This window comes from Zootoca vivipara, chromosome 16, assembly GCF_963506605.1.
Source record: "Zootoca vivipara chromosome 16, rZooViv1.1, whole genome shotgun sequence".
NCBI lineage: Eukaryota > Metazoa > Chordata > Lepidosauria > Squamata > Lacertidae > Zootoca > Zootoca vivipara.
In genome coordinates, this window is record NC_083291.1 from 26,586,134 (window position 1) to 26,609,535 (window position 23,402).

At 47.7% G+C, this 23,402-nt stretch overlaps 1 protein-coding gene across 3 annotated transcripts in view; it reads left to right on the top strand.

Moving 5' to 3' along the window:
- ATN1 (atrophin 1) overlaps positions 1 to 23,402 on the top strand; it is a 29,397-nt gene that overhangs the window by 336 nt on the left and 5,659 nt on the right. For 2 of the 3 annotated variants that reach the window (XM_060268680.1, XM_060268679.1), the window contains exons 2-8: positions 12,835 to 13,047; positions 15,118 to 15,171; positions 15,447 to 15,584; positions 16,966 to 17,079; positions 17,392 to 19,385; positions 20,630 to 20,852; positions 22,117 to 22,834. In XM_060268680.1, the coding sequence (XP_060124663.1) occupies positions 12,970 to 13,047; positions 15,118 to 15,171; positions 15,447 to 15,584; positions 16,966 to 17,079; positions 17,392 to 19,385; positions 20,630 to 20,852; positions 22,117 to 22,834 (3,319 nt within the window). In that variant the 5' untranslated portion in view covers positions 12,835 to 12,969. Of the gene's footprint in view, positions 1 to 1,819; positions 13,048 to 15,117; positions 15,172 to 15,446; positions 15,585 to 16,965; positions 17,080 to 17,391; positions 19,386 to 20,629; positions 20,853 to 22,116; positions 22,835 to 23,402 lie in introns of those variants that run through there. The other variant, XM_060268681.1, reaches the window with a different exon arrangement.

A 23,402-nucleotide genomic window follows, 5' to 3' on the forward strand; every position in this document is an offset into this window, starting at 1 on the left:
CGAGGAACCCGGGAGCCCCGTCTCTCTCATCTGCTCGGCATCCATTCTACACCGATCGTGCGTTCTGGGGCGAGGGAGGTGGGACGGCGGGCGAGCGGTCTGGCGGGCGCCTGGCCATCTCTTCTCATTCTCTCTCTGTAGAGGAGGATGGTTGCAGGGAGGAGGAGGAGGAGGCGCTGGTGGGCGCGAAGTAGGGAAGGGGGTTGTCAGAAAGCAGGAGGGATCGGGCTACAGGAGCCCCACGCGCAGGAGAGAATGTACCCCCACCCACCCACCCTCGCCCGGGAGGTCGTGGTTTAAAAGGCACCCGAGCGCGCACAAACAAACACCACTGCCCAGGCTCTTGGCGACTCCCGTCCCCCATATGAGCGCTGGCTCTGCGGAAGAGATCTTTTAGGGAGCCCCTAAGAAACGCCTCCCCGAAGCAGAGCTGGGCCGGCCAACTCCACGGTGGAGCCCCGTGGAACAAGTCCACTCCCTACGCCGGATCCTTGGGGCCTGACAGTAGAAGACGCCTACTGGAACCCCGGGCAGAGTAACCCATTGATGCTGCAGAACCTCAAGGAGAACCCCAAAGAGAACATCCATCTGCCCCCCAAGCTTAATTCTACCCTTTCACCCAAGCTGCATTCTGCCATAGGAGACACCCCCCCCCCAATATCTGGAAGCTCCACTAGAACAGATTCCTGCAGCCCAGCCAGAGAGCCAGGAGCCTGACATTCCAGTGTGTCCTTCTGGAGAGTTATAGTCTAGTAGCGCTACTCGTGGGTGGGGGGTGACAAGGAGGGTGCCTCTTATGAAGGGCAAGGTCTGGTGCTTCACAACCTCCATGGAGTAGATGGGTCTTGTAAAAACCATACCGCGCATTTCGCTTATTTGTGCAAATGAATGGAGACTGGGATGGACAGGCGAGACCACAACACCTCCCAAGCCGTAGTCTTTCCCGCGGAAGGTGGCTTCTTTTCAGTCTTTTAAGTGACAGCAGGACGACTTCTCAATCTCTCCTCTTGGAAGAAGGTTTCACGTTTCGTAGAACAGGCACCCTGAAAGGCCGCAATCCAGTAGAACATTAAGGAGATGCTGCTTCTCTCCAGAGCCAACCCCCAGTATGTCATCCACCTAGCGAGAGAGCCCGGTGATAGGAGGTGCCTTCTCAACTCTGTAATAATACTTAACAGTTCTGAGGTGCTATAGCGCTTCACAGACAACAGCCCAGCAAAGCAGGCCGCTTTTCTTGCTTTTCAAATTGGAGATGGGAGGTGAAGGATGAGGTGCCTAAGGCTACCTAGTGAATTCCAAGATGAGGCAATATTTGAACATTAGGCTTCCTGGCTCAGTACCTGGGGGGCGGGGGGAGCGAGAGCACTTAGATCAGTAGGCAAGATGGAAGCTACTGCTCTAGGTGTTTCTTCTCCAGTTCTACAGATACATCCACAAGACTGCAAAGAAGAGACCTCCCACTTTTCTTAGTCCATATAGTCCAGAAAACAGTCAAGGTTCCAATCCATTGAAATAAATGAGTCTGAGTTGGTCATGTCCAATTATTTCTATGGGGCTACTCTGGGAGTCTTTTTCTCTCCCCCTCTCCCATTCTGGGTCCCCTGAGCTGCTTCAAATGCCATGCAAAATAGGACCAGTCTTGACCTCCATGGCTTGGAGAGGCATATCTTCTACTAAGTTATAGTATCTTGTCAGTTGGTGTGCTTTTTTCTAACACTACTCTCTCCTGCTTTTTCTTTTGCTGATGTCTCTGTGTGTACAATATATGTATGAAATATTGTGTATATGTATGTATGTATGGGTGGGTGGGTGGGTTAGTGGGCACTAGGAAAAATGGTTTCCCCTTATTCCCTATTCCTCCTTATATCTTCTTCTTGTTGTTATTGCTATCCCATCCTTGCAGTAATGTCATGGAATCATTTTAGGGAACATGGGAGTGGGGATGGAATGGTGGAAATAGGAAGGAATCACAGGAAAACAGGAAATGGCCAGAGAGATCTCTCTCTAGATGTTTTGGTGCTGTGGTTGGAGTTGTTTCAAGAAAAAAATACCCATCAGTTGGATACGTGGGAATGCAACCTTAGGGTTAGGCAAGATGACTCACTAGATTCATTCCAACTCAGGAGCTCCATGGATATACATAGCGGATATTTCATCTTTCCCTGTCTCCTGACACTGGATAGTTTCCCTGGCTGAATTGCTCTACCAGGAATGCTTCTGTGGAGAGATGACAATGAGCATCGCTTGATATCTACGTAGTAGTTTTTAAAAGATGGGCCTCATTTGGCCTGGCCGTAATCTGCTTTGTTTTTAATAATACTGGGGAACGTCTTATCAGTGGAGTCACTGTTATGTTTTCAAGGCCAGTGTTTCCCAACCTTGTGCCTCCAGCTGTTTTCAGACTACAATTCCCATCATTCCTGACCACTGGTCTTGCTAGCTAGGGATGATGCGAGTTGTAGTCCCAAAACATATGGAGGCACAAGGTTGGGAAACACTGTTCTAGGCTGTATTAGGGGAAGGACTCAGCGGCAGAGATGCAGAAGTACCTACTGTATTTTCAATCTCCAGGTAATGCTAGGGGGAAAAAATCCTGTCAAATCCCAGAGTGTAGACAGTAATAACCTAGATGGACTGTTGGCTTGACTTTGTACAAGACAGCTTCCTATGTTTCTATTAGCGAGCAGAAGTGATGGATTTGAAGCAAAACATTGCTTTGTTATATACAAGGCCTCAGATTCAGTCACTGTCACCTCCATTGTAAAGCATCTAGAGACCTTAAATAGCCATTGATAGTGTTACTGAGCTCAGTAGCTTCATGGCTTGATGCAATAGATCAACGGCCTGACTCCATGTATTGTGGATATTCAAATAATTATGCCAATGGGACAGTTCAGGTGTAATCTGTATAAGATCGATGGCCCATATCAGGATTTATTTGCCACCGTATCAGGACTTTTTGCATTGTTCCGGGGGGTGGGGGTGGGGGGTAAACAGCTCCAGAGAAGATGGAGCCTTAATTTGCCTACCTCTGGCTTAACCGATGCCCATGCAGAAGGCTGAGCTGCCATTGGGCTTGGCCATTATTATCTTGCCATTTCAGAACAATATACAGTACGTTTGTGGTTGGTCCTTACTGCATTCTAGTAACCCCATTTCTTTGTGGAAAAGGGGTTCCACAGAAATTGAATTGGAAATAGATTTCACTGGATTTGCCTATCTCTTCACCCCGCAACTGAGACCAGTGGTAGAAAAACACATTGTAATATCATTGTGAAACTTCTTCTTATTTTAAATAAAAATAATGTTATGTCCTGTCAGCCTGTTAACTTCAGTGATGACTCTCAGTCCAAAGGTGTGTCTTGGATTTATCCACATTTCCTTTCATTTTACTTCTGATAGTTAGGGAAGGAATGGGGAGGAGATCTTCTAGCTGCCGAGCAGCGTTTACGATGCTGAAATGTAAAATAATGTGCCCCCCTTTGAAGGAAAGTAGCACCATAATGGCATTTTTAGAATTATTAACATTTTTATCCCGCCTTATAGTCCCAGTGGAACCCTCAAGACATCTCACAAGGAAACGTTCAAAGTCACAGCTTTTAAAATTAACAACGATCTCATAAAACTATTATAAAAAGAATGTGGCACACAACCTATACATTAGACAAGGAAAAAACAACAACAGTTGTGATATATTTTATTTATTTATTTAATTCGTTCATTGCATTTATGATATTTAATCCCTTCCTTCAAGGTGCTCAGGGAAGAACCCTGGGAGGCAGACTTCATTACTTTCCCAAGTTTAACCCGTGAGCTTCGCAGCGTGAGTGGAAATTGGGACCCCCAACTTGTCTGAAATATGTTTTGAGAAGTTTAAAGGAAACATTTTAAAATTAAGAAAGGATAAGGCAATAGAAATCGGAACAGAATCTCTCCCCTAAAGATATGAACACACAGGGTAAGGTTCATATTGGTCACCGAGCTTGAAGAAAAGGCAGGGAAAGGAACACAGCTGAGAGAGGGAGAATATGTTTTCCTGTGGATGTAGAGTCCCTTTTATTTAGTTTTGCCTTTTCACAAACCTGTGATTTGCCGTAGAACAAGGGTGGCAAATGTGATATTGCTAAGTTGATGATGGACTACAACTCCTATCATCCCTGGTCACGCTGGCTGGGGCTGATGGGAGTTGAGTCCAACAGAATGTGGAGGAAGCCACATTGGCTACTACTGTACTGCTATAGAGCAGGCATTCCCCAAACTGCAGCCCTCCAGATGTTTTGGCCTACAACTCCCATGATCCCTAGCTAACAGAACCAGTGGTTGGGGAAGATGGGAACTGTAGTCCAGAACATCTGGAGGGCCGAAGTTTGGGGATGCTTGCATAGAGCGTGCTTGAAACTCCATTTTAATGGTAGACTTCCAGAAGGGAAACAGAAGCGTGGCAGCTGCTCTTAGTTATTTGTGTCTGTGTGAATGTACAAAATGACTTGTCAGAATGTGGCCAGTTTGGGCCAGTTAAACTGACAGGACTTCTGCAGCCTGTGTCGGACAGGCTGTTCTTTGAGTTGTGTCCATTATACTTTATTAGTCCATTTCTTGGGTGACGGGCACAGAATGGATTGCAGGAATCGAGGGCCTTCACTAAAGGGACCCCCCCAAAAAAACCTCAGAAACCTGGGTGTCAGAAAGACCCAGAATCCCTTGGTTCAGCCACTTCTTCTCCAAAGACCCAAACATAACATTGGTTTTCAGTTTAATTTATATCAGGCCTGCACAACTGGCAATCCACCAAGCAGAACACAGCCAACCAGCCATGTATGGGAGCCCACCAAGTTGAGAAACTTTTTGTTGTTGTTGTTGTTGTTGCTGCTGCTGCTGCTTAGATTCTTGGATTGCTTGGATGCCCTAAACGGCCTCGGTCCAGTATACCTGAAGGAGCGTCTCCTCCCCCATCGTTCTGCCCGGACACTGAGGTCCAGCGCCGAGGGCCTTCTGGCAGTTCCCTCGCTACGAGAAGCCAAGTTACAGGGAACCAGGCAGAGGGCCTTCTCGGTAGTGGCACCCACCCTGTGGAACGCCCTCCCACCAGAGGTCAAAGAGAACAACAGTTACCAGACCTTTAGAAGGCATCTCAAGGCAGCCCTGTTCAGGGAAGCTTTTAATGTCTGATGGATTTCTGTATTTTAATATTTTGTTGGAAGCCGCCCAGAGTGGCTGGGGGAACCCGGCCAGAGGGCGGGGTATAAATAATACATTATTATTATTATTATTTTGCTTTGGGGATCGCAAAAACAGGGGTGGGGTTGGGAAGGTCCTAGTGTCTGGTCTGCTGTGGTTGGCTTGGGAGCTCAGAAATTGTGCTAGCCTTGATTTCTAGAAAACAGAGTGTGGAAGCTAGTGACTTAGTGAGTAGCTTTTACCCGCACCTCACTCATCTTTCATTACTCTTTGCCACTCCCGTTGTTTCTTGGGAATGGCAGTGGCAGGTCTTTAAACACAGGTGTGCCTGAAGCTTGTATAAGATGAGGATTGGCTGAAGTGTAATTTAGAGCACCTAAGGGTCACATGGGAGGTGAGGCTGAACTTCTCCATTCACTTTCTCTCTGCAGCTCATTTTCACTTGCCCTGCCTACTTCCCCCCCCCTTCCAGCGAGACTCCTTTCCAGTACATACTGGAATCCAGTAGGGGGGGAAGGGACTTCTGGGGGTGGATTGGGGAGGATGAAGGTTCAATATGCTTGCCCCAGAATGGCTGGGGCAACCCAGATGGTCAGAGTATGAGTAATACATTATTATTATTATTATTATTATTATTATTATTATTATTATTGCTTTGGCACTTTAATACGCTCCCACCACATATGCACACATGCATTAGATGTGAAGTGAGCAGCCCCCTTGTTTGTAAGCGTGGCTCCGTCATTATCAAGTGCAATTTGGGACTCGGAAGCTTCCCTGGCTCTTTGCATTCAATAAGATCTGTGTCCCAGCTGTGTAAATTATGGTACATTGTGGTAGGGTAGGGTCCCATTGGCTGTGGTAGGGTCCCATTGGCTGTGTGAAGACACCACACTTGGAGATTTCAGGGTTGGTGCCTGGATTTGCTAGCATCCTTCTAAGTCTTCCTGGGTGGATGGATTGGAAAAGGCATTGGGTCTCTTTCCACACACACACACACCCCTTTGTTTGCCATTTGAAGCTGCAAAAACCTGTCCAATTGCTTTCCTGTAGTAAGACCAAGAGTAGTTTGTGAAATGCTAGATTGCCCTTTCGCTCTGCTTTGGGCAGAGTGGATAAATGGGACCCAGAACCTGTCAAGGTGTGCTCCCCTCCCCCCTGTATTCCTTATCACTATTTGGAGTTACATTTTGTTACGCCTACCAGCTTTGCAGCTGTTCCAGTTCTACAGGATCACGCTAAGCCAGGGGTCTCCAAACTAAGGCCCGGGGGCCGAATGCGGCCCAATCGCCTTCTAAAACCGGCCCACGGACGGTCCGGGAATCGGCATTTTTTTTACATGAGTAGAATGTGTCCTTTTATTTAAAATGCATCTCTGGGTTATTTGTGGGGCATAGGAATTCGTTCATATTTCCCCCCCAAAAAATATAGTCTGGCCCCCCACAAGGTCTGAGGGACAGTGGACTAGCCCCCTGCTGAAAAAGTTTGCTGACCCCTGAACCAAGCCCTTCCCTGCCTGGGCCTCTCCACATGTTTTGGACTACAACTCCCATTAGCCACCAGTCAAGCACAGTGGCGTTTGCTGGGACTGATGAGAGTTGGCATTGCAAATCTCTGGAGCGCCAAGGTTGAGGAAGGCAGAGGTATGCAGCCCCATTTGAATACGTAAAATATGTATTTATTTTATGCCTTACCAGGTGTGAAGGCAGTAGCTGCAAAGTGACAATTCAGGTTTCAGAGATGCATGGCGTTATTCCTTGCCACAGTGCATGCATGTACACTGTCATCGCAGTGTGTGGGGCTGTAACTGATGGCAGATTGACGTGTTTGTGTGTGACACCTAATTACCCAGCACTGGGCAACTCACAACAGAACGCGGCTCTGCCGAATTGTCTTCAAGGCAATGGGAGGTGACACAAAACCTCTCCGTGCAGTTTCATCGGTGTTGACTCATTCACACATGCTTGTTCTTACTGACATGATGCTCTCTGCCCATGCACAAACAGCCCCTGAACTTCTGCCACAACATTCCTGGCTGTGGGCATGCCAGTGGTTTCCCAAGCTGTGGCCCACAGGCTATGGGGGTGCGTGGGTGTGTGAATGTGGGTCACACACATGGTTCTGCTAAACTACAGGTTGGTTACATACCTATAGAAAGGTAATGTTCCCCAGGGACTCCAAAAGGCAGCAATGTTTCAAGCCACTATGGGCATATTACATGTGCTACGAAAGGGTATGATAGAGAGGAATTATCTGGGTGGAATTCAGTGCCGCACAAAGGAGATTGTTCCATCCGTGCAAGCTTTTCTGGGTGTCCCGACAGAAAAATCTCCCCTCACTTCCAGCTGCAGGCTGTTCTACGGGTTCTTCTGACCCTCCAGAATGCATTTGGGGGAGATGGCAGGGGAAGAAAGGGGAAGAACCAATTGTACTCCAGTGGTACCTCGGTTTATGAAAACAATTGGTTCCGGAAGTCTGTTCATAAACTGAAGTGTTCATAAACTGAAGCAAACTTTCCCATTGAAAGTAATGGAAAGTGGATTAATCCATTCCAGACGGGTCCGCGGAGCACTCAACCTGAAGCGTACTTAACCCAAAGCATGGGTGTAATTGGTTCCGGAAGTCTGTTCATAAACTGAAGCGTTCATAAACTGAAGCGAACTTTCCCATTGAAAGTACAGTGGTACCTCTACTTACAAATAACTCTACTTACAAATTTTTCTACTTACAAATGGAGCTCCGTCCGCCATCTTGGATGCGGTTTAGATAGGATTTTTTCTACTTATGAATTTTTAGATAGGGTTGCTTCGACTTACGAATTTTTTCTCCCAATGCATTCCTATGGGATTCGACTTACAAAATTTGTTGACTTAAAAATCTGTGTTCGGAACGCATTAAATTCGTAAGTAGAGGTACCACTGTAATGGAAAGTGAATTAATCCGTTCCAGATGGGTCCGCGGCGTTCGTAAACCGAAAATTCATAAACCGAGGTGTTCATAAACCGAGGTTCCACTGTAATAGGAGGTTTTGCACTGGTTTTCGCTATCAGGATGGTTTCCTTGATGTGCCTACATATTTTGAAATGCTAGCACCCAGGAGGAGATGTTTCAGTGGTTAGAAGTGGTCTGTTGGCCTACCAACTTTGGGAAGTTTTCCATATGACTGTCTGGAGGCACGGTATGCCATTTGACTGCAGATCAAGAGGTCCCTACTTCATCCTGGCAGTGTTTGAAATTAGCCAGGCGTGTTTTGTGACTGGTGCAGGTCCAATTGTGACCACGTGGAGATCTCTGGATGCCAAGTTGATGACTGGGGAAAGCAAAATGTCACTTAAGAGCAGGACCTGAAATATTTCCCTTGAAGCTTGATTTTGTTTTTATTCTGGATTATTTTATTTGATGTTTCAATGTGTTGTAAACCACTTTGAGATTTGTTCTTTAAAATATTAAGTGTGAATGTTTTCTGTGTGAAAAGGGGAATACTGTTAAACACTGCTAGGAGCTGCTAACTGTTCTGCATCCCACAATATCTGTTATATTTTCATCTCTCAAAAACTCTGCATGATGCAAACTGATCCTAGTTTTTTTTTTTACTGCAGATGCCTAAGGATGCTTGCTTAGAAGCAAGTCCTATTGTGTTCAATGAAAATTACTCCCAAGTAGGGGTATTCAGCCTAACATTAGATTTTAAATGAAGAATAACAGATTCTTCATATCTGTTTCTTGTTATTTTACCTTTTCAAAATTCTTAAATTATTGTAGTTAATTGTTCTTATTGATAATTGTTATGTTTTATCTTTTTTGTAATTAACTTTCTTTTCTTACAATCAAGCGGTTTATAGATTTTGTGAAATAAGTGAGAAATTGGTACCTCCTTCCCACCCACAAATTTGCTGGAGTGCATCTCCAGGACACTGAATAGCAATATGTACGCATTTCAACACATTCCTTCATGAAATTCTCCTGTGCATCTCGCATTAAAGGGAACAAACAGGAGCTGTGCAAGAGCAGCACTATATTCTAACATGTATCCCATTCACTTCTATGGGACTTGCAGAAGAGAATGCACTATATCTACTGGGTTGCTCTGTGCTGTAAATGTTATGGGCCCAATAATAAAGAATACAGGTTAAATGAACAGTACTTTCCTCTTTAAAATTTCTAGGGAAATGGCAGGAATTGGAATAGCACCCATCAATTCTGAATTCTGTTACTGTGACATAGAACGATAAGAATTAAACTAAGATTGTGGAATTGTATGGAGGAAAAGTTTCCCAGGTGTTTTAAACCGCAGTTTCTCTGCCTGACTTTAGTGTTGTCATTACAATTCCTTCAAGGCACATGGCTCTTTTTATAGTTCTATAAACAGGGGGGGAAATCCCTTTTCCATAGAGCTTAAAACCTATATTTTGACAGTGGGAAGGACATAAAGGGAGGGGAGGGAGAGGCCATGTTGCTTGGGGAACCAGGGTAATATGGGTAATATGAAAAAGTTCCCTTATACTATATGGTGTTCTGGTTCATGTTTGGATTAGGAGCTGGGGCACCAGGGTTAAAATCTCTACCTATGAAGCTCACAGCTACTCTCAATCTAACCTACCTCACAGGGTTGCTGTGAGGATCAACATGGGAGGGGAGGAATATGTATTTCTGTTTATTTATTTCCTCATATTTACAGACCATTTTTTGCTGCAAATGGTCTCATGTGTGCCACCCTAGGCTCCTAGGAGGAGAGGTGGGATAAAGGTAAAGGACCCCTGGCCGTTTAAGTCCAGTCAAAGGCGACTCTGGGGTTGCAGCGCTCATCTCGCTTTCAGGCCAAGGGAGCCGGCGTTTGTCCACAGACAGCTTTCCGGGCCATGTGGCCAGCATGACTAAACTGCTTCTGCCGCAACAAAACACCGTGACAGAAGCCAGAGCGCACAGAAACGCCGTTTACCTTCCTGCTGCAGCAGTACCTATTTATCTACTTGCACTGGCATGTTTTTGAGCTGCTAGGTTGGCAGAAGCTGAATCAGAGCAATGGGAACTCACTCTGTTGCGGGGATTCGAACCGCCAACCTTCCGATCGGCAAGCCCAAGACGCTCAGGGGTTTAAACAACAGCGCCACCCACGTCTCTGGTGGGATAAAACAACAACAACAACATGGGGTGGATGGGTGACATGGGAGGGATTTCTAGGCATGAGGAGGAGGCTGCAAGCAAGGAACAGAAACTTACGTTATGCTGATACGAAAGAGGCTTCTGTCTGCATGGTGCTGATGTTGCGGGTGTCGTCTTATACTTAAAACTAGGGGGGGGGATCTTTGATTAGAGAACCATTTTGAAGTGAAAACTTGGGGGTGGGGGACGACGCAGAAGCAGCTTTCCGTGGAAGGAAGTGGCAATGTGACAGGGAGCTTCTGAACGCTTCACTGGTTCTGCTCAGTGTTGGAAATTTTGCCACCGGTGACGGTCCAATTGCGGCTATGTAGATGTTTCTGGCCGTCAGGTTGGTGACCACAGTTTAAAAACCTCTGCCTTAGTCCATAGTTATGCCATTTCCATTTCCACTATGTGTGTTGGTTTCTCCTTCCTGCATACTGGGACAAGTGAATTGCTGTAAGAGCAGGCTACAGTCAAGCAATGTAGTTGAGATCATAGAATTGTAGAATTGTAGTGTTGGAAGGAAACCCCAAGGGTCATGTAGTGGCTACATTGGGCTACATTGTAGCCCAACTCCGTGGTGAATAGATATTCCATTGTTGTGGCAATAGTAACCTGGATTTAAAGTGTCATTTGGCCTGATTAGACAGCAAACAACAACAACAACAACAACAACAACAATAATAATAATAATAATTTATACCCCGCCCATCTGTGGCTCCCAACAGAATATAAAAAACACGATAAAACATCAAACATTAAAAACAAGGCTGCTTTCAGACATCTTCTAAAAGTCAGTTGTTTCTTTCCTTGACATCTGATGGGAGGGCTTTCCATAGGGCAGGCGCCACTACCAAGAAGGCCCTCTGCCTGGTTCCTTGTAATTTCACTTCTTGCAGCGAGGGATCTGCCAGAAGGCCCTCGGAGCTGGACCTAAGTATCCCGGCTGAACAATGGGGGGTGGATAATAATAGGATCTTGCCTATTTTCACACACTAGCAACGCATCCTTTGGAATTCTATCCATGATATTTTATCTGCACAATCAGAACAGATTTCAGGAACCAAAATTTTTTACTGAAAAATATGACTTCCAAGCCGTCTGCCCCCCAAAATGGCAACTAGACATTCTGTTTAGGCAATTGTAACCCTGGTTTAAGGAGCCATTTAGCACCTAGCTTTGAGTTTCTAACACTGCCTGTGAGCCACAACATTAACATGAGCCGACATGGTTGGAGTTAGCCCAAGCCATGTAAGCTGTGGCACCCCACATGGCTCATGTCTGGATGATGTCAACCAGATCGCAATGGTCCTAGAATGGTAAGGGGAGTCAGAAAAGAGGCAGAAATCCAGACGCGGGGATATGGATGTGTTTTAATCTCATTTGCTGTTCATTTTAAATTAAAAAATAATAATGTTTTTATTGATGCTTTTAATATTTCTTTTAAACCGCCTAGTGGTTTTACTACAGTGAAAGTGGTAGACGGGGGATGAAACATGTGAGATTGTGCACAAGCACACACGCCAAGCCCAGAAGTAACTAAAAATGTCACAACACACGTGGCATAACGGCACAGGAGAAACTTGCTCCACTGACACATACGGGTGCCAAGAACGGACCCTCCATGTGAAACGGTCGTCAACTATATGCAATTTGTTAAGTAACATTAAAATAAATAAATGCCTGCATCTTCTGGTCAAAGCCCAGTGACTTGATTTACTTTTGGGAGTAATGTGTAATATACATTTTCTTGACTATAATTTATCAGTGCATTTGGTGTAGGAGTTCTGTTTTATAAGGCGCTTAAAATAACCCATATTCCATAATTCTATTAAAGGAGATAAGTAGCATAGTTATGAATTGAGCAAATTTTTTGAAGCCGTGGGTTTTTCTTGTAGTCCAGCTTCACAGGAATGCAGTCAAGGAGAGGGAATCACTGTTAATGTTCAAACAGCTAAATAAGAGCAACAATTCAGGAAAAACAAGAAGCAGTCATAGTGTCGACGTTTTATTGTATTTTGTGGCAATAAATGATTTCATATTTTTATGTTGTTCTTGCCAGTTTTGGGGGAAGTCTATAAATGAACAAAATGAAAGCATAGACTAATTTCTCTCTGCTGCTCTGAAATGCTTAGTATAATTTGTTGAATATTTTAAATTGTAACTGTGGATTCACTGAAAGGAACTGAGGTTAAGGTACAATATGTAGTAGTAGTAGTAGTAGTAATAATAATAATAATAATAATAATACCGTATTCCACTCATCTGGCTGGGTTTCCCCAGAGTGCTGGATGAGGCCCTGGGAGACCAGGGTTCAAATCCCCCCTCTGCTGCGAAGCTCACTGGATGACTTTGGGGATAGAATGGGGAGGAAAGGTATGTTCGCCACCTTGAGCTTCTTGGAAAGAAGGAGGGCTATAAATCAAGGAATGAACAAGTGTCTAGCTATTATTCACACACAGCACTTCCAGACCTCTTAATTCTTCCCACTAACAAAATTCTCTGTTTTAGGAATTGTTGGGAGCCTAGCATCCTTGGACAAAGTTCTCCCTGCCCTTTTCCTGAAGAGCAGAGATTGTGTTACCCCTTGAGGCTCACACCTCAGTCTCCCAAGGAATAGTTGTGTGGCGGACAGTATAAAAGTTAATGTTTTCATCCACCCGGACAAAGGAGAATGGGGACCCTACACCCAAAAGAATGAAGACTCGACAGAATAAAGACTCCGTAAGTGCCCAGGAGGGAAAGACTGGGGGGGGGAGAGAGGGGGAATGACTCAGGGCAGGCATCCCCAAACTTTGGCCCTCCAGATGTTTTGGACTACAATTCCCATCTTCCCCAACCACTGGTTCTGCTAGCTAGGGATCATGGGAGTTGTAGGCCAAAACATCTGGAGGGCCGCAGTTTGGGGATGCCTGACTCAGGGTCTCTCCAGTATTGTTGCAAAGCCATCATAGCTAGAAGCCTCGTCCTCCATGAATTTGTCTCAGCTCCTTTTAAAGCCATCCAAGTTCTTTTGGGCAATGAGGTAGAATAAACTTAGGAGGGGGTCTGCTGGGAAGACTTTGAGGACATTGGAAATGCTTAAGGGTTCATGGACATAAATAGCAGGGGAGCTGGTCACTTGTGGACCATTTACACCTGGGTGATGGATAATTTTTCCGTGGATTGATGCAGGCCATCCACATTCCTGCAGATGATGGAGGGGTTCACCCAAGCAAAGAGGGAGGACAACTTCCAAAACTGGGCTGAGCAGCAGCAACATACCTGTGACTGATATGTGTAACATGAACTTGTTTTACACCATCCAGATGGGATGGTGTAAAACACCATCTAGATTGCCTGTGAGGTTTTTGGAGGGAGAAAAGAAGCCAAAAATGGGGGGAATTTGGGTGTTAAATTGTTTCAGATGATTAATTATCTGCCTTTTAATTTATAAATTAAGTGATTCGATTCTAAATAAAACCGTGTCTAACAGCAACAACAACAAAACCCTCAAGATAGGTGCGTTTTCAATATGTGAAAAGTAAAGCTGGATTATTAACAAATCAATAAACTAAAGTTAACTAATCACTCTTGGGAAGAAAGGTCATCCTAAAGAGTTTTCTTTTTAATCCCCCATTACAATCGCCTATTACAAACATCCTTCAGTGAAACAACTGTGTTCTCCAAACTGCCAGCCTCTGCTGATTAAGATTGAGGTCCGCCAAATAATGAATGGAAGCTTTAGTGCAGAGGCCTTCAAACATCTCGCCTTGATAACTTGCCTGCTTTAGAATTCTCGGGAGGAAATATTCTAAGATGTTGTTGGACTCGGACTCCCATCAATCCCAGACAACTTGGCCATTGGTCACAGATGTTGGGAGCTGTGATCCTCAGGACAAGGCCCTGTTTCGACTATTCTTCATCAGCTGGAATATTGAGAAAGTTAAAATAAATCTTAGAATAATTCTCCTTGTGATGAAAATTCATTAAACTCTCTAAACATAAAGTTTTATCATATATAAAGGACAGAGACTATATTTAAATGAACATAACTGGTATATCTCTGAGTGACCGACCTTACATCAAACTTACATTCTGTTTTCTAAATAAGGGGTTAAATTGCTTATAATATACAAGAAAAGCTTGTCTGTGCTTTAAATAATAAATCCTCTTAAAAAAATAATAATCCTTATTTCAGGAATACATGTAATTTCCTAAAAACAAAGTTATATTACTTGTAATAAACAGAGGTAGCTTACCAAAGATTCACAGGTCAAAGTGTACCAAGTATGTTTGCCTTGTTAGCTCAAATTGTTTGCAGCACTTAAATGATAGAGGAAATGAGGTTATAACAAAATTAAAGAGACAGTATTACATCTATGCATACTGAAAAGTGTTAAGACAATTTAAAGGCATAGGGTCATAGTTAAGTTCAATGTTGTTTCAAAATGCAAAGTCGATTATAGAAATGGTGTGAAGTCTAGACTGTTGTTCAAGCCCCCTGGATGTAATGTGTTGAAGTCCACAATGAGGCATCCTTGACAAGCCTCCAAGGAACATCAGAGTTTCCTGAAACACAGTGTGAGAACTGCAGATTTATTAATGGATAAGTAAGATAATGGACTAGGCGGAACTGGCAAAATTAACAGCAAAATGAAGAGAACCTAATGATGAGTGTTTTATGGAAGAAGGGATGGCTTTTTCCACGATACTTAAGGAAATATTATGGAATGATGGAACTTACGAGCAGGATTTGAGCTATGAACCAACAGATGTAATTAGATTATAATAATTGTGGTTATGATTTAATAGATGGAAGATAGGGTGCAGCAGAAGGGGAGGAACAACCACTCCATGGAAAACAAGGTGGGAAGTCGACAAAAAATGTGAAAAGACGAAATTGTGCTTTGATTGTATATGTTAAAAATGTTGAAACTTAATAAAATATAATCGAGTGGGTGGGTGGGTGGGTGGGAAACCTATCACTTTGACAGTTCCACGCATCAAAGCGATGGTGCAATTCAACCCTGAGAAACACTGTCAGAACAGGGTGGGGTTGGCACCAGCTTGGGATAAGCAGGAGACACTTTAACAGGACCATTGAAAGAAGCCTCTTGTCTCTCCGTTAACTTTCTCTGCAGATGTCGATGCGGAGTGGTAGGAAGAAGGAGACTCCAGGGCCCCGAGAGGAGCTCAGGACGCGGGGCCGAGCCTCTCCAGGTGGCGTCAGCACTTCCAGCAGTGATGGCAAAGCTGAGAAGTCTCGGCAAACTTCCAAGGTAGGTCATCATAGCTTGTGTGTCAAACAACACTTTTGCAGCTCAAGAATTGGAAGTGACAGTAACACACTTAGGTATTTGAGTTGCACCAGATAGTCCCCGGTTTTGATTTTTATGTGCAGTAGAAGCAAGATGTTCTACCCAAATGCAAGTTTGTGGAATTCTTAACATCCATGGCACATGGTACCTGAGACCAGTAAGGCGGCATCTCTGGAACTCTTATGCTGCACCATCATGACCCTATGAAAAGAGTCAGGAAAATTAGAACAAGCAATGGTGAATGTTTACCTTTTATTTAATTCACCTTTGTTGTCATTTTGCTGGGGTTTGTGCGGCCTCGTTAACATGATTTTGTTTCCTTTTTGAAAGTCTCAATGAAAAATTGCATAAAAAATAAGCTGTTTTAGAAATTTCTCCTAAAAACCACTTAGATTGTTAAAATAGTTGCCATTCAAAAATCCTTTTGAGTGAAGTTGTTTTACCCAGCAAACTGATTCTTTAGCACCTCTATCTATCTATCTATCTATCTATCTATCTATCTATCTATCTATCCTAATCTATCTATCATCTATCTATCTGCCTGTTGCTTCTTCCTCCTGGATGGAAAAGCCTCACAGTGCTATGCTCAGTGTCAGCGCTGTGTCCAAGTGAGAGCAATACAAATTAACAACTGAACAATAATTGCTCCCGAGAGCAAATGCTTTGCAGCACTCAAGCACTCAGTTATGCATCCCAGAGTGCTTCCTCTTTGGAGCAATGATTGTCCTCTTGTTAATTTGCATTATCTTCACTCTCACAAACCTGGATAGCTCACTTGGTTAGAACATGGTGCTGATAACTCCAAGGTTGCAGATTCAGTCCCTGTGTGGGACAGCTGCCCATTCTTGCATTGCAGGGGGTTGGACTAGATGATGCTCAGGGTCCCTTCCAACTCAACAGTTCTATGTAATCACTTGTCCTGTGTTCTGTCATCAAGTAACAAAATATGATCAGCTGCATAGCCTCACAATGCCTTCCCGTTCCCTTCCCGAACTTTGAACGATGGGATCATTCCTTGGACTAGTACAGGAAGTAGTTACAGCTAGTCTAGCATGCACATTGTGTTATATTACGTTTTCCACAGTTAACAGAAGGCCAAAAAAAGGTACCTATTCCGACGTATAAGATGACAGGGCGTATAAGACGACCCCCAACGTTTCCAGTTAAAATATAGTGTTTGGGATATACTCGCCGTATAAGAAATACGACCCGGTGTATAAGACGACCCCCAACTTTTGAGAAGATTTTCCTGGGTTAAAAAGTAGTCTTATACGCATGAATATACAGTACATTGCCAAACTTCGGGAATAAATTTCTAACCGGGCCTCTTTCTGCCTTGCAGAAGGGCCGGGTGGAAGAGTCCATGGCCCCTAAGGGAAGCAAGCAAAGCCGTCCAGAGGAGATCTCGGAGAGCGAAGGAGAAGACACCAATGCCCCAAAGAAAACTAAAACCGAGGTGGGGTTTCCCTGGCCACAGGCCTCCTCTCCCTGTGCGCCCCAAACACCTCCTGAGGGTTTCTGTCCCAGGTCCTTCTCAGGCTGTTCCTGCCTTTCCTGTGCTCACCTGTGCTAGGTCCGGCTACCTGGCTGGTGTGCTTCCACACCTGGGAGCTCACCAAACCAGAATGGCTGCAGGTTCTTCCTGCGTAAGCAGGGCATACTACCCTTGCAGAGTCCCTTTTTTTGCTGTGCACCCAAATTCTCCCTCTAGGACCCACCCCCCTTGCGAGACCCTCTGCTCAACCTCTGCCTAATCTCTCCACTCCAGGAGCTGCCGAGGCCTCAGTCCCCCTCGGACGTTGACAGCCTCGATGGCCACAGCTTCAACGATGAGACGAGCAGCGACCCTCGCGACATCGACCAGGACAACCGGAGCACCTCGCCCAGCGTCTACAGCCCCGGCAGCGTGGAGAACGACTCCGACTCCTCCTCAGTGCTGTCCCAGGGGCCGGCCCGCTCCTACCACCACCCTCCACTCTTCCCCCAGAGCCCCTCCCCTGCCCCCCTGGCAGAGGGCCTAGCTCGCCCACCAGAGCCAAACTTTGGCCTGGTGGGGGACGTTCATCCTCCGGGCCCCGCCGGCAGTTACCAGCCGCAACTTGAGGCCCAGGCTTCAAGGATTTTCCAGGCGCAAGCCCCACCAGCTCCCACTCTGTCAGCAAATTCCTCTTCCTCATCCTCCTCGCCTTCCTCCTCTACCTCCTCCTCCTCCTGCACGACCCACGTCCCCCTCTATTCTGGCGCCAACGTGGTCCAGATGGGGCCCAAAGCAGTCAGCGCAGGGCCAGGCCTCCCCACGCCAGGCGGGCGAGAGCAAGCCCTTGGCACCAAGCACAACCCACCTCCGACAACCCCCATTTCCTTGGCCCCGGTGGCGGGGGGCCTGCCCCCTCAGAAAACCCCTCCAAACAACTCCCCCTCGGTGCTCCCTTCCTCCACAGCCACTTTCCCCCACGTCCTTGCCAATCTGCCCCCGCCGCCCGCTCTGAGGCCCCTCAACAATATGTCGGCCGCCTCCAGCTCCCCGGGGGTGGTGGGGCAAGCGCTGGGCGGGCACCTCCAGCCCCCCCACGGGATGGGCCAGGACAAGTCACCTGTCCCTTCCCGCTATCCCTACGCCCCCGCCCCACCCAGCTCTTCGGCCGCCCAGTATGCGCTGCCCCCCGCTTCCCAGGCCCTCCCCAGCTACAGCTCCTCCTACGGCCACTCCTTCCCTCAGCCCAGCAGCCTCTCCGTCGCCAGCCAGCCCCCCAAGTACACCCAGCCCTCCATGCCCTCCCAGCCAGTGTGGAGCCAAGGGCCGCCGCCCTATAATCGCCCCCTGGGCAACGCTGGCTCGCACCCTCCGGCCGCCTTCCCAGGCCAGGCCACCCTGCACCAGCAGCACCAGCACCAGCACCACAGCCACGGCAGTGGGGCGGGGGGCCCAGCAGCGGCTGCAGCAGCCCCCCAAGCCCCCGGAGGGTATCCCCACCCATTGGAGCCAGGCCCACACCACCCGCCCCACGCTGCCTATGGCCTCCGTCTCTACCCGCCTCATGGCCATGCCACGTACAGCCAGGCCCCCTCTGCATCTTCCTCTTCTGCCTCCTCCTCCTCTTCGTCCTCTGCCTCCTCTTCTTCATCTTCTTCTTCCACCACCTCCTCCTCTTCCTCCTCCTCTGCACCCCAGGGAACGTACCCAGGAGTCTGCAGCCACCCCCAGGGGCAAAACACCGCAGCCTACACATTCCCACCGCCGCCACCGCCTTCGCCAGCCCACGGAGCCGGGCCTCCGGTTACCTCCGCCTGTGCCACCCTCTCCACTGTCATCACCACCATGGCCTCCGCCTCAGCAGCACCCTACAAGACGGCGTCGCCCCCGGCGGGGGCCCCCTCAGTGACCCCCTATGGGAAGCGGACGGCCTCTCCGTCCCCCACCTTCCAACCTCCGGCCCCCTACAAGCCGGGCTCGCCTCCTTCCTCCTCTCCCTCCTCTTCCTCAGCATCCTCATTCCGTGCAGCCACCCCACCAGGGTACAGGCTGGCCTCTTCCCCGGCAGGCGGGGGCTACAAGGCCCCCTCGCCGGCTCCCGTGGCCCCCCCAGCCGCGGGGGTCATGCCAGCCCCTCCCTTGCCCCCGCTGCCCCTCAGCGCCGCGCAGATCAAGCAAGAGCCTTCCGAGGAATACGAGCCCCCGGAGAGCCCGATGCCCCCTGTCCGGAGCCCCTCGCCAGCCCCCAAGGTGGTGGATGTGGCAAGCCATGCCAGCCAGTCCGCGAGGTGAGGATGGAAAGGGAGCCAGGGGCAGGTCGGAAGGGAGAGGAAAGGGGGAGAGATGGGGTAAGGATGAGCGGGAAGGGTTGGGAAATCTCAGAGCGCATAATAAAATAAGTTCTGCCATTGGGCCTGCACTGCGTGTGAACCGCCAATCCAAGCACAGCGCCTCAGCCACCTTCTGCTGGTGGTTTTGCTCTCCATGGCCCAAAGTGGCCACCTGCCTTCTTCTTACAAAGCAACTGGATAGAATAATGCCTACATATTTTCACTTTAAGTACGGTAGCATGGGACTAGATACTTCCTTTTTGTTTCAATGAAATACAGTCTTGTTTTGGATCCCAAACGCCTTGGTACTTGGACGTTTTGGCTCCCAAATGCCACAAACCCGGCCTTGTTTGTTCCAGTTTGTGAACATTCTTTGGAACCCGAATGTCCGACAGGGCTTCCGCAGCTTCTGATTGGCTGCAGGACCTTCCTGCAGCCAATCAGAAGCCACACTTTGGTTTCCGAACGTTTTGGAAGTCAAGCGGACTTCCGGAACGGATTCTGTTTGACTTCCAAGGTACGGCTGTATTAAAAACTTGGACATGTGCCTGGGAAATGTGTCCCAGAGACTTCCCTGTGCCTCGGGGCTGTAGGATGCACCTTGGAAAATCTTGGAGAATTGGACTTTTTGTGGATCAAGTGGGTGGGCAATCTTTACTAGTGCCCCACAATATTCCTTGCTTTCCTCATTCTGCCTATTGGCTTCATTGACCTAATTCACACAGATTGTAGAATTCTTTTTTTTTTTGCTTGAGAAATTAGGGAGCAGGATCTGTGAGGGGCATAGTCTGGGGAGACAGAATGGCATAGGGAAGAATCCCAAGAGGCTAGCTAGAGAGGCATCCTGGGTTTTCCTTCCTGGGTTTTAGAGGATTCAGATACAGTTGTACCTTGGTTTTTGAACAGCTTAGTTCTCGAATATTTTGCCTCCCGAACGCCGCAAACCCGGAAGTGACTTCCAGTTTGCAAACTATTTTTGGAAGTCAAACATCTTGATGGGGCTTCCGCAGCTTCCGCTTGGCTGCAGGATCTTCCTGCAGCCAATCAGAAGCCGTGATTTGGATTACGTTCAACTTCCGAGGTATGGCTATATATACATGCTATTTTCCTTTGAAGGCATATTTCTCAGTTGTCCTCACCACTTTTGGCCTTCCCTCCCGCTCCGTTTTATTTGGACGCTCATGCCTTCTTCCCTTCCACAGGTTCAATAAACACCTGGATCGCGGCTTCAACTCCTGCTCGCGGACCGATCTCTACTTTGTACCCCTGGACGGCTCCAAGCTGGCCAAGAAGCGGGCAGATCTGGTGGAGAAGGTGCGCAGGGAGGCTGAGCAGAAGGCCCGGGAGGAGAAGGAGCGTGAAAGGGAGCGAGAGAGAGAGAAGGAGAGGGAGAGGGAGAAAGAACGGGAGCTGGAAAGAAGTGTGGTAAGTCGCAGCTCAGGAGCCCCTATTTCCCAGTTAAAAGGGTAGGAGACTGCTAGGTTTCCACCAGTGATGTTGGAGAGCCAATGTTGGTCAGAACAATGGTGTAGTCAACGTGGTGGCCTGGTGCCAAACCCGACGAATGAATGGCCTGACTCGGGACAAGGCCTTTTCAGTTATACTTGTAACTGTCACGGACTGGTGGGGCGCTGAGGAATGGTGGGAGAAATCAGCTGGGGAACCCCCAAGCGGAGAAGGCTCAGAGCCCAGGGATTGGTGGTGGGACAACAGTGAGTGGTCAGAAGGAGAAGGTGCGGAAGAGGAGTTGGAAGCTGAAGAGGTCTCAGGGCTTAGTGAGCGGGGAGAGTTTGTGGCAGAGAGACGTCCAGAATCAGAGGCAGAAGCTGAAGGAGGAGGGGAGGAAGGCCAAGGGGCAGAGATGAGTCCAGCTGGTGAAGAGTCACGGGTGCCTCTCCCTCTTGCTGCAACAAGCTCTCCCAGAACCAGAAGAGGCATGAAAAGGGCGGAGGAGAGGATGACTTCATGCAGGTGCGCAGTATCCGATTGCTTGTGGGGGGGGGGACCAAGAGAGGAGGGGACATAGGCGGCTGTGGGGAGGCAGGGACCTTCAATCTCAGCAAAAGCTTCATGGGGCAAGTCCTACTGTAGATGAGTTGCTATGCTCATTAGGCCTGACACTCCCGTGTCGATCGTATTTTTCCAATATAGAGGTAACTCTCAACTTGCAGAGTGTGATTTACTTCTGGCTCCCTCCTGACAATAACACAGGACCCCTTGCTGCTAATTAAAAGGAATGTAGCTCATTGAGGAGCGTTGTGTACAAGTGTATTTTGATGCATTGAATAGAATGGAAGTCATGGCAGAGGGGAGAGCAAGTGTAAAAATTCAACACTTTGTTTTGTTGCTGTTTTGTTAATGTTGTTAATATTGTTTTATAGATATGAATGCTGTTGTTCTTTGTGAATCCTATAATACGATTTTTGGTGAAACTGTGATGTTTATCTTATTTTTTTGTTATTTTATTAACAGTGTTATATAGATGGTAATTGTTTCATTTGGGATTTGGGATTATTCTATACAATTTATGCTGTATTCGTGATCTTCCATTATGCTATTTTTATCTGTTGTTTGTAAGCCGCTTTGGGATTTATTTGAATAAAAAGCGGCATAAAATCAATCAATCAAGCGGCATAAAATCATAAAATCAATCAATCAATCGAACATGCCTCTCTCTGGTTTTTTGCAGAAGGTGGCACAAGAAGGCCGCGCAGTGGAGTGTGCCTCCCTGGGGCCTGTCCCACACCGCCCGTCGTTTGAGCAAGGCAGCGCCGTTGCCACTGTCCCCCCCTACCTGGGCCCCGACACGCCGGCGCTCCGCACCCTCAGCGAGTACGCGCGGCCCCATGTCATGTCCCCGAGCAACCGCAACCACCCCTTCTACGTCCCGCTGGGTGCGGTGGACCCCGGACTGCTGGGCTACAACGTGCCGGCCATCTACAGCAGCGACCCAGCCACCCGGGAGAGGGAGCTCCGAGAGCGGGAGGCCCGCGAGCGAGACCTCCGGGACCGCGACCTGCGCGAGCGCCTCAAGCCCGGCTTCGAGGTGAAGCCCGCCGAGCTGGAGCAGCTTCACGCCGTGCCCAGCGCCACCATGGATCCTTTCCCACGGCATGGGGGTCTAGCTCTGCAGGCCGGCCCAGGCCTCCACCCTGCTTTCCCTTTCCACCCGGGGCTGGGCCACCTGGAGAGAGAGCGGCTAGCGCTGGCGGCCGGCCCTGCCCTGCGCCCTGACATGTCCTATGCTGAGCGGCTGGCAGCTGAGCGGCAGCACGCTGAAAGGGTGGCCGCCCTGAGCAACGACCCCTTGGCCCGGCTGCAGATGCTCAACGTGACCCCGCATCACCACCAGCACTCCCATATCCACTCCCACCTCCATCTCCACCAGCAGGACGCCATCCACGCAGGTGAGGAGCGGGGCTTCTCTCTCGAACTTGCCTTGGCATCCCTTTTAAGTCTTGTCCTTAATCATAATAATTACATCATTTATATGCCACCCATCTGACTGGGTTGCCCCAGCCACTCTGGGTGGCTCCCAACAAAATATCAAATGACATATCAAACATTGAATAAACAAAATATTTGAAGCACAGTCCCCTAGCGATATTGAGGACCTTCACAGTGGTATAACAAGAGCAACAATAATATGGATGATGGTTTGGGGCACATTTCCAGGTTTTTCATATTTCATTGAAACAAAAAGGGAAGTCTCTAGTCCCATGCTACTTAAAGCGAGAATATGTAGCCGTTATTATTTCTAGTTGCTTTGTAAGACAATTTGGGCAGCTCCCAACAAATATAAAAGCATAATAAAACATCAAACATTAAAAACTTTTCTGAACAGGGTTGCCTTCAGATGTCTTCGGATAGTCAAATAGTTGTTTAACTGTTTGATATCAGATGGGAGAGTGTTCCACAGGGAGGGTGCCACTTCCAAGAAGGCCCTCTGCCTGGTTCCCTGTAACGTCACTTCTT